The sequence below is a fragment of the Pangasianodon hypophthalmus genome, chromosome 14 (genome assembly GCF_027358585.1).
Source record: "Pangasianodon hypophthalmus isolate fPanHyp1 chromosome 14, fPanHyp1.pri, whole genome shotgun sequence".
In the NCBI taxonomy this organism is placed as follows: Eukaryota; Metazoa; Chordata; class Actinopteri; order Siluriformes; family Pangasiidae; genus Pangasianodon; species Pangasianodon hypophthalmus.
Genome location: NC_069723.1, coordinates 6,498,213 through 6,510,134, shown reverse-complemented (window position 1 = coordinate 6,510,134; position 11,922 = coordinate 6,498,213). Strand labels below are relative to the sequence as shown.

General features: G+C 39.7%; 1 protein-coding gene across 3 annotated transcripts in view; it reads left to right on the top strand.

Moving 5' to 3' along the window:
• hip1 (huntingtin interacting protein 1) overlaps window positions 1-11,922 on the top strand; it is a 41,503-nt gene that overhangs the window by 2,832 nt on the left and 26,749 nt on the right. Inside the window, exon 1 of one of the 3 annotated variants that reach the window (XM_026924175.3) lies at window positions 8,057-8,738. The exons of the other annotated variants lie outside the window; for them this stretch is intronic. Within the exon in view, the coding sequence (XP_026779976.3) occupies window positions 8,721-8,738 (18 nt within the window). The 5' untranslated portion in view covers window positions 8,057-8,720. Of the gene's footprint in view, window positions 1-8,056; window positions 8,739-11,922 lie in introns of those variants that run through there. 3 annotated transcript variants of the gene reach the window in all.

Below are 11,922 nucleotides of genomic sequence, written 5' to 3'. Positions count from 1 at the left end.
GGGGTCAAAAAAATGCTTTCTCATTGTGCTTCCTGCCGCTCTGAGGGTCCTCCGTTCCCCCTCCCTATCCAGAGACAGCTGGAAAGTAGGTCACACTTTTCATAAAGCATGCTGCATTACATAGTTTTACTGGTGGGCTTGTGGTAAGATTTAAAGACTGCAGCTGAATGCCTTGTGCTTGTTTTTCACTTCTATATTTTACACACACACACACACACACACACACACACATATATGTTGTGTGTATATACTACATATATATATATATATATATATATATATATATATATATATATATATATATAGATGTGTGTGTGTGTGTGAGACAGAACTTGTACGTGTTTCTTTTGACCAGCTCTAACACTAACATACAGACACATTTAAACATACTCATTCAGCCAGTGTATAAGTAGGACAGTGGCATGGATTAGTGCCGCTGGCCTCATGTGATGTGTGCACAGTGCACAGTGCACAGGGTCACTGGGTCACACTATGAAAAGTATGCATGCTTAGCACCATCCACTTCAATCCCACAGATGAGTCTAGTTACTGTGCATTGACTGCGACTTGGACTTGTGCTTAGTCACGCTATGTGAATGTGCTGAAGTATTCTTAAAGGTTCAGTATGTAATCAGTAATTAATATCATTCAAAATACCACAGCAGAACATTTATTTAAGGAGTTTTTTTTTCTTTTGGAAGTGTGTACCTAAGAGCACATTTACAAGTCAGCATTCCATTGGTCCAACTTCTGTAGAAGTGCTGTCGTGAGAAAACACTGGGCCTCATTTATCAATCTTTTAGTAAAGTATGTTTACGACTTATGGCTATGCGCATACAGAGCAGCTCATCCTTCGTTTATACAGCGGCGTTTCTTTTGTCGTAACTGAATGATTCGTTTTATTTGTCTTAATTCATGGATTTGTGTTGGCTCTCTTTCTTGATTATTTTTTTTTTTTTATATTCTTCAATCAATAAAAAATAATATTAAACAACTGGCTCTCGATGATACTTCTAGTCCCTCACCCAGACTACAAAGCACTTCTGTAAGTCGATCCGGATAAGGGCGTCTGTTAAATGCTGTAAATATAGTAAAAATAAGCAATTTAAACTAGTCTATTTAGACTATTTAAAATAGTCCATATATAAAAGTGCAGTAACCCAAAATTCCAATTATCTGATCTGAAATTGATCAAGTTGAGGATTACATTAGTTCGTCTTCTTATGTGTATATTTAAACACATGTACAAATGTTTTTCCAAATGTACAGGATTTTCATGAATACCAAATTTCTCATGTAAACGATCGTACAAATGATTTACGCATAAATCCGTTCGTATTGTGCTTGATAAATGAGGCTCGCTGTTAGTAATGATCTGTTTTTTCTTCTCTGTCCATCTGTGTGTGTGCACTTCCGAGACCCTGCACACACAGGACAGAGAAGGTGTTGCCAGAGAGCTCTGTAATGACATGAGTATACTAGGCCTTGTGGGCTGAGTGTTAGAAACCCAGCATCTACTTAAGGTTGGGCTTGTAAGGAAGACTTCCAGACATGAGTTCTGTGTTGTGGCTTCCGTCTAGACGCGTGGCATCCAGCCAGCCGAGCTGCTCAGCTCATGAATTCTTCAAGGATGCACTATGGCTATATTTAACTGTTGTGGTTCCAAACAAAAATGGTTTGCAAATTGATTGAATTGTGTGGTGCCGCCCTTCTCCTAGCAGAATGTGATTAGTAGCTTAAACTATTAAAATACAGCCCGGCAAGAAGTCTCGTGTAAAAGGCTGCCAGGCTAATTTAGGCCGTTCTATTTCAATGCTTGAGTGCACTTATATCTCATTGTGGCCTTATTATTTTAGCTTATCCTCAGAGGCTATGTTCCCACGTTCCTGTCCTGTCCCTGTTAAAAGTCCTTGGCCTCTAGAGCATTTTTCCTACTGTAGGGCCAAACGGTTGTGACTACAGAGAGTAAGGTTGTTATGATGATTTCACAGGTATGTCAAAATGCTAACAAATTTCTCTCTTTTACCATTTAACCATTCATTTTTTCACCCAATCAAGTTCCTTACTCCAGTGGTTCTTATCCCTTTTGTGTCCAGCTGGGACTGCCCAAAAATTTCACAACCCCGTGCCTCTGGACTCGTTCTTAATCATACTACAGCAACCTCCCTTTCTCTGCACAGGTGACATGGACTGCACTGAAAACCCTTTGGCTTCGTAATCCACTACTGTTGTAAACACACTGCTACCTCTGCTGCACTCATACCATGTTTGTAGCTTCATCATACATGACAGCTCTCAGATGCACAGAAGAACATGGCATTGCTGACCATAACTCCACATTTTTGCACATTGCTGCACACTGCCGAATTTTTTTTTTTGGCTCACTGCCTTTTCTTGCAGCCACTTTCTCTTTCAGCTTATAACGACAATGTGAAAAATACTGACAATGTGTGCAATTTTATGGAAAGGGTGTTCTCAATAATATCTAGGAACAATTAGGGGATTCCTCCATGTTTGTGTTATATATACAAGGATGTGCAAAGAGACTTTTATACAAAGAAAAGAAAGACAGTAATGGCTGTATACTATATTTATTACATACATGCATCACTTCCTGCTGTCACTAGTATTTCTTAGGTTCTTCTCCTAATTTAGCAGTAACGACTATGCAGAGTAGCACGATGTAGCCGTGATAACCTTTTGGCCACACGGTGAAAAAACTCCACTGTGCTTTGCCCATTTATCTCTTTTATTTTACTATTCTTATTTTAAGTACAGTAGAAAGAGTATGTTGTTAACTCCCCGTCACCACACCTCATCACCTATTCAGCCATTCTTATCACCCCAGACACTCTTTTCCGCCATTCATTCTTTCTCTACTTTGGGTATTTCACTATCCATTGTTCCCTGGTCTTTCTGAACATTGCTGCTATTTCCTGTGTTCCTGTAGCCATTTTCTCAGTGTGCTATATCAGTGATCGTGGTAGAGAAAAAGAAAGGAGGGGAGCGAGAGAGAGAGAGTGAGAGAGAATGCACACAAAGTCCTGAGACAGCAAAACATGCAGGCCCTGACCTGTGGTCTGACTACACAAGCAGTGGATTAAAAGATCCTATGCATGAGTGGCAGAAAACTGTGTTCATTGTATCACCACACCCATATCAGGCAACTTTTGCATACTGTCACTGAGTTAATAACATTAATGTTTGCTTAATGTCTTTTATCAAAGAAAATTTAATTGCCTCGTTGTAGCAAACACACCTGAATAAAGAGCAGTGTGTTTAAAAAAAAAAAAGAAGTGAATTTGGAAGATCTTTGCAGAAGGCATTAATATGAAAGTGTAGTTATGTCCGATACTGAGGAGAATATAGTTAGGAAGGTGACGTGTAAGACAGTCCCTCACCAGTACACACAGCTGCACAGGCAATTCTTGTAAAAATGTCCTGCTTAAATGTGAAAAATTATATAATATATGAAAAAAATGTCCCGTCTCCTTCTTCCCTCATACTTGGGCCACATACCAAATGCCTGGGAGTTTGAGGATCCAGAAGACTATTTTTGCTCATTTCTCTCTTCTGGGCTGAGCTCAATGTTGTCATTCCTGGAATCTGTTTGAGTCACTCTTCCAGTGTTTAGGGGTCATAGCCTTGATTTCTGATATATCTTAGAGCAAAGCATGAGGCAAAAAATAATGTCAGTGGCAAGGCTGAAATGAGTTGTCTGTCCCACAGGTTCCCAGCCCTGGTCCTGGACTACTCTCTGTCCTGCACATTTTAGTGTTTTCCCTACTCTAACATTCCTGATTCAACTATTCAGCTAATTAACGGTCCTTCCTGAGTTGAAGTGGGTGTGTTAGAGCAGGGAAAACACTAATGTGCGCAGGACAGGGTTTGCTCCAAGACCAGAGTTGGGAATCTGTAAATTAGACCATTTACTGCTCCATCTCTTAGCATACCTCCTTTAAATTTGCAGCCAATTGTAGAGATGGCAATCTTACTGACCTAGGATATAAAACTAGCCAGTGGTTGAATATTTTCCCAAACTTAAACAAGTAAATCATTTTAACAGATTATTAAGGGCAGAGATGACTGAAAGTATCGTTACTAGCAAAAAAAAAAATAATACTAATGGTGGATTGGATATTGGAGTAAATGTATTGGACATCGGATCGTGTAATAAATGGCAAAGATTGGATTTGGAAAAGAAATTTATTTTTGGAACTGAAATTATTTACATATAAAGAAACTTGATTATTTTTGCTTTTGTTAGGATTGATTTTTATTACATCTTTATACTTTAGTATATTTACAATCTGAATGATTTTTCTGTGAAAGAGATTAACTGTTAAAAAAAAAAACATTTTAAAGCGTAGTAGTTGTTAAAGAAAACAGTATCAGATGGTTATCGGTATCACCAGTAGGTTTCTGTATCATCTCTTATAAAGACACTTTTTCTTTTTAATGAACACAAGAAACAGACAAGTTGTTATCAATTACAACATTAGGGCTACTCGCTTCGGCTATAAAAAGACAGGAGCCTCAGGCCGAGCATGAATAAAATTTGCTTCCAGTGAATATAAAGGGTTCATGGTTGAGTCAATATCTAACATCTTTCTTTTTCTCATGCTAAAGTTTTTGTTGGGTCCCACTGGATCCCAGTCCTGATAACTCTACTGCACCCTCTGCAACTCTTCAGGAGTGGTAGAACCAGATGATGGTCAGTGGGAATTAATTCCTATAGAGAGTTTTGCTGCACTGTAGTAGAATCAGTTATGGAACTGTGTGTTAGTGTGGTTCAGGGATATCCAGTCTTAATCACAGAGGGCTGATGAGATTGAAGGTTTTCATTCCAACAAGCGACTGACTAGGCGTGTAACGCAATGACACAATCTGTATCTGTATCTGTATCTGTTTACTTCTCCAAATGTACATAGCTGTATCTGTATTTGGATTTAAACCATGTGTGGGGCCTAAACTGGAAGTGTTATTAATTTTTTTTTAATTAAATATGAACCCTACCTTTTTGCCCAGGAACACTGCAAGCAAGGTCTGAATCTGACAGTTCCTCAACCTTAGCTGATTCACTAGAGTAATTGGTGTCTCTCTCTCTGTATGTATATATATATATATATATATATATATATATATATATATATATATCTTGCACAGTTTGTAGCCGCCAGACATATTTATAAACCTGGCCTAATTTAAACCACTGCAACCCTGTCCTGGCAGTTACTAAGGATGTTGATGTATGTCTTTGTCCTGCAAGCATTTTGCTGTGTTCTGGGGTTTCCCAGTCTTGATGCACTTCACTAGTCTTGACAATATGCCCTGTGAAGCTTTCTGGAGAGCTTTATATAAAAATAAACAGTAGTGCCCCTAGTATTCCTACTTGTATTTGTATCCATTTATAGCACACTATCTGTTCATTTTGAATATTGTATTAGTATTTGGTTACATCGCTGCACCTGACTTTATTGCACTTGTTTAATGAGTTGGTCTTTGCCTTCAAACAACTCACGCATGCTCCTTCTTGAAAACTTGCAACACAGCTGACACTTGGTGGATAAGATAAGACATTCCTCTAGGTTCAGATACACTATATGGCCAAATGTTTGTGGACACCTGACCATCACACCCATATGTGAACCTTCCCCAAACTGTTGCCACAAAGTTGCACACAATCGTATCGGATGGTTTCGGTATGCTGTACATTTTTTCCCTTCAATAGAACGAAGGGGCCCAAACATGGCCCTGACCTCTACCCCACTGAATACCTTTGGGATGAACTGGAACGCTGACTGCGCCCCAGACCTTCTTACTTGACATCAGTGTCTGACTTCACTAATGCTCTCGTGACTGAATGAGCAAATCCACACAGCTACGCTCCAAAATCTAGAGGAAAGCCTTCCCAGAAGAGTGGAAGTTATCAGAACAGCAAAGGGAGGATTAAATCTGGAATATTCAAAAAGCATATACGGGTTTGAGTGGTTAGGTGTCCGCATACTTTTGGTCATATAGTTATTGTGTAGCAGTTTACGCCATGATGTGCATTATGAAGCACTTTAGAACAGGTTTAGTTTCACTGGTGTCAGTCGTTTGCTTGGTCTCACTGGCCTGCCATCGAGTGCCTATACCCTGATGAGAGCACTGTTTAAAGCTCAGAGGATGATGAATTCTTTAGTGGCTACTTAATATTGTGCATGTGTGTGTTTCAATTTGTTTGTGTAGTTTTGGGGTGTCCCTGTAGTTTTGGAGTGGATTGTTATCTTTGTATTTCCACTGACTATGTGATACTGTAGCTAAATAAAGCTGTGACCACAAGCTCAAGCTAAGCCTAACTTCAACCCCAGTACCCAAAAGGGAATGTATTAGAGTTTTAAAAAATATATTTTCATAAAGTCAGAATAGCCTTGCTACTATCTTCAAGACATTTCATTATAAGAAAGGGCTAAATATGTGTATGTGTACATAGTGAGTCAGAGTTAGACTGAGCCGAGGAATAAAACACAGTGGGGTGCAATGTGGGAAAATACTAAACAACAGGGTAGTGTGGTGTGATCTGTTACCACACCAAAGTTGATGGTTTGCTTATAGCAGTAGATCCCGAAGTGTTTTATTCCTCTTAGACCATAGCAATTTGCCAACTATTAAAAATTTTATTTATTAAAGAATGACACTTTTTTTTATCCGTTTATAGTTACAGCTAATGTTGTGGAATGTCCATGAAAAAGTTCATTCCTGTTATCATTTACATTATAGCAGCTGTACAAAAAAAAAATGCAGCTACTCATTGGAGGCCTATTGGAGGGACTTTAAAGCATAATAAAGTAAATATTCCAATAGTCCATTTTATTTCAAATCAATTTTTAAATCCATTTATTATTACACAGATTAAGTGGAGTGTCTGCCATACAAGTTACTATAGAAACGTTCACATTAATGTAAACCTGTGAATTGCAGCTGCACTACTGTCTGAGCTGCTGTTGTAGAAAATTAACCAACCCCTTCTGACCATTCAGATTCGAGCATTCATCAGCTCTGTGGTATAAACTGACACAACACTTGGTTTTGATGGATCTAGCATCTCTGAAAAAAGACTTAGCTGGCTGTGCACTGTACCAGCGAGTGAAGTGGCGGACCCGTGAATAGCACGCCTTGTTTCGTGAAGGCTGCTTCTTTTCTCCTTTCTCTGGTCCTATAAAGGCAGCATTTAATTCTTTCCATTTTTTCAACCGGATTAATCAATTTAAAGAGCAGTGTCCTTTAAATATTTTGATAAAGTTTACATTAAACTAATACCAATTTAAGCAGAACAAAACAGAGTGGTGTAAATTGAAATAAACTGCTGGTAACTCAAGTAGGCTCTGCATTTCACTCGGTTATCAGTTCTATAAAGATTACCACAAGCAAGCAAATACCACAGGATAATGAGAAATTTACATGTTATAAACAGAACAGGGGCAGCACTGTGTTTCCGTGTCACAGCTCCAGGGTCTCCGGTTCGATCCTAAAACTCGGGTTACTGTCTGGGTGGAGTTTCTGTGCATGTTCCCCCCGTGTCCGTGTGGGTTTCCTCTGGGTTCTCCGGTTTCCTCCCACCTCCCAAACACGTCAGTAGCTGGAGTGCCAACTCAGATTGCCCCTAGGCGTGAATGTGTGTGTGCATGGTGCCCTCTCATGCCCTGTGTCCCATTCAGTGTGTGCTCTTGCCCAGTGTTCCCAGGCTTGTCTCCGGCTCTGTACTGTGACCCTGACCAGGATAAAGCGGTTACTGAAGATGAACGAATGAGCGAATAATCTGAGCACTAAAATGAAATCATTCTCTCCAAATTCCTTCCCAAGGTCTCTTTAGACAGTATCCAGAAAAATACTTTTCAGTTGGTTTTGTTTGTTTTTATAATTTTTTCCTTTTTTTTTGTGTTTTTTATGCACTTGTGTTTACTTTTCTTACTAAATAGACCACTCTAGCACTTATCCAAACCAGTACTAATCTTTCACCTTATACATACTCACTGAGTTTATACTTTGTCAGTCAGCTGTTTGCAAAGGTCCATGGTGCAAAAACTCATAAATCATAAAGGGGGAAAAAAACAAACCAGCTAAAGGTGGATAGCAGCCACACGAGGGCAGCGTTCACTAACACCGTGCGTAAACAATCGTTTATAAAAGTTTAAGACACTGAGGCTATGGTGTAATGCTCTGTCGACGCTGTAAAGTTAATTTGTTGTTTATTGGAGTATGGTTTCACCTGCTGTAGATAATGCATGTGTGATATTTGGTGAAGTGGATAATAAAGAGAATAGTGTAGTTCGCATTAGGGCTGTTATCATTTAGCTTGTTTTATCAGAGGACTTGATTTTTCTGCTGTTTTGCCTGCATGTAGGCTCGGAGGCTCTCAGGCTCGGAAGCTGCAACCGTGTGGCTGTAGTCGGCTTCTGTAGTCTCGGCTTCCGCAGGCGGATTTTCTAGACGCTTCTTTGCCCTGGGGATGTGGAGTGAAGTGATAGCAAAGCGGGGTGAGGTGATAGCAACCCGGGGCACATGTTGAGTTAACGGAGCCTTCCGCCTCTCTTCCAGCCTCCATTCTCTCCTCTTTTCCTCTCTCGTTTCCTCTCCCTCCCTCCCATAGCCTGCCTCTCTCTCTCTCTCTCTCTCTCTCTCTCCCGTTATATTCAGGGTTGAATTAGTGACTGCTTCCACAACGCCTCTTTTCAACTATGGACTTGAGTAAAATGGTGAGTTCTCGCCTCTTTTCTTTTTTCTGATGGAGCTTCGTGTTTCTTGGGGAGCGGGGAATCGTGCTGGGGGGTGAATTTTGCTTTCCTGGGTTGTTGGGTTGTTGTATTGTAGGGTTGTAGTGTTGTAATGTTGTAGTGTTGTAGTGATGTAGCAATCCAGTATGTTTTGCTTTTGTGTCAACAGTTTCATCGCCGCTGGCGCGAGCCGCTGTGTTTTTACCTCAGTCGGGTTGTTGCTATATTGTAGCTTGTGTGTCTGTGTTAGTCTGTGTGTGTGTGTGTGTGTGTGTGTGTGTGTGTGTGTGTGTGTGTGTTAGTCTCTCTGTGTGTGTGTGTTAGCCCGTGTGCTCTGGCTCAGCATTTCTAATCATTTTCCCTCCATGAACGGGTCTTTTTCAGAGCCATAGCCAGCAGGCTAACGTGGGCCGGCGTTATAAATGCTATATGGACGTGTGGGAAGCATATGTGTGTGTGTGTTACTGTGTGTGTGTGTGTCTGTGTGTGTGTAGTACAGCCCTAATAACGAGCGGGTTTTTGTAAAGACCTCTCGTCACCAGATGACTGAGCAGCCTACTAATGAAACTTCCTAACTGGCTTCCTTTCTGCGCCTTCACACAGCAGGGTTTGTCTGAGCTTTGGGATTATTTTGTGCCTTTTGAGATCAGTAACAAATCTCAAGCACTTTCAAGTGTTATTATTCCACTTTATGAGCATTGTCACCTTTTAGCATAGTTGAACTTTTGGGTTTTCTCCAGACTTTTAGACAGTATAAAGAAATCACAGTATCCAGTACACAAAACATGTTACAGAATAAAATTCCTTAACTTTTTTTTTTTTTTTTTTTTTTTTTAATCTAAAGTAATGTACTCAAGGCCCTGAAAACAGAATCTGTAGGTACTGAAAATCTTCCCATCTAACATCACCTTTTGCAATTTTAGGTTTATATATATATATATATATATATATATATATATATATATATATATATATATATATTTAAACAAATCGAATGGGTCTTGAACACTGCAATTCATTTAATAATTCACTAGTACTTTTGCTAAGTAACCGTTTCCTTTACAAGAGGCGCATATAAATTCCTTGTGTGCCTCTGACTATCCGTCAGCACACAGTTTGACTATAGACTATACTTGTCTGTATGCAGAATACAATGCTAATGTAGTGTTAGTCCATTTTAAATAAAGACTTAGAATATTAAATTGTTAGAATTCATCGTCTACCAAATGTTAGATGAGCTGCAAAAGTGCTTCAGTCAGCTGCGTAACAAGAATTTGCCAATACTCAAAGTGTGTGGAGAAACATCCCTGTGAACTTTTGATGCACAATGAAGCAACTACAACAGCGGACAAAACTAGTTCCTCATTCTGTGTGATCTCTGGCTGCTGACAGCTTTGAAACGCACACTATTTTGGCTAGGATAGCACAGTGGCACATCTCCAGGGTCCCGGGTTCGATCGTGAGCTCGTGTTGCTGTCTGCGTGGAGTCTGTGGGTTTCCTCCAGGTTCTCCGGTTTCCTCCAACCTCAGAAAAAACATACCCGTAGGTGGATTAGCTAAATCTAAATTGTGCTGATGTGTGTGGTTCACACCCAGTGTTCCCAGGAAAGGCTCCGGATCCACTGTAACCTGACCAGGATAGAGCAGTTACTTAAGATGAACAAATGAATGAATGACTGATATGGCTGCCCACCGACAATGCAGCACTAAACCCTGATAAGTCATGTCATGTTTTTGGAACAAAGGGCAGCTCTGGCTCAGCTCATGGCATCTCCTTAAAACCCATTCGCTATCTGCCCACCACCTATATATTGTCTGGCTTCTAAAGGTATTCCTGTCACGCGTTGTTTCACAGTGGTATGAAAACATGCAGTGGCAGGTGTAAGATCCCCAACTGATGGACTTGTGCTCTGTTTGGAAGGGATTACATTTACATGGGGACTTTCGGAAATAATCCATCATTGCTTCTCTGTGGTTTTACTTCTGTCTTCCATTTCCATTTCTTTCTCATCCTCTGAGAAAATGACAGACCAAAATACCTGCTTGTCTGCTTTTTTTTTTTTTTTTTTTGGACCAACTCTGTGGTAGTCTAATGATTTTTTTTGTATTCTTTGAATAGACATGTCTGTGATTTTGCAGGCAGAGGCTGCCTGTAGGCAAAAAAAAAAAAAAAAAAAAATTGACAGCTATGACTCACTAAATTTGTTATCCAGCGTGCAAAGGCATAACACAACGTGAATAGCAAAATCAAAACAATCCTGCAATCCTGCAGCCTGTTTAAAGGGGCTTGTATTATATTGTATTGTAAATTTAAATTGTAATTGATATTAAAACCCTAGGCATCTGGGTTCATAGGAAAAAACAGCCCCATAGAAACTCGCTCAACTCTCATTAATTGCCGTTGAGACGTGAGAGTATTATCATGGTAATAATGTGTAATAACGGTATTGTCAACATCTTCCCGTGACACTCATCCTGTCCACATAGTCCTTTGGTGAGGATAAGTTGTAAACCATAGAGTAGTTATTTCTGCTGCCTGATGCTGGAAGTTCTGGACCAGTTGATCTTTCTGGTTTTAAAGGTGCAAGCGATGATTTGCAAGTCAGAACGTGTTTTGCAAAGTTCTACTTGCATTTCTGAGGCGTTCAATATTTTTGACCCAATTGGACCACCAACATTTAGCTAAACAGTGAAAAGTGTCTCTGCTTGCTTGTCGATCATTTTGCTCGACCATTTTTCACCAGATACTATAGATACAGCTATAGAGACTTTCACCTATACTATAACTATACTATACTTTTTAGTAATCCTCAATCAGTCTAATAAAGCACTATGTCAGATAAGGAGTCTGAATTGTTATTAGCTGGATCTGTAGTGGCAGTTCTGTTCAGCCTCCATGCCACACAAGACTTAATGGAATGTTTGCTATTTGTTGCCACATCTGAACCTCTTTCAAAATGCATTCCGCACCAATTTTGGGAAACTTGTTGCGTTTAGATGAATCTATCAGTTAAATTTGTGATGATGTGAATTTAATATCAGTACATGCTATTGAAATTTATTCCAAATTCGACTTGCATAGATCTTGCTAGAAGTGGGGGTGCTTCTTTAGAAGCTCATCCAGCCATTCAAAACAAGGAGCTGGTCTAAAGAATAGCCCCACGCT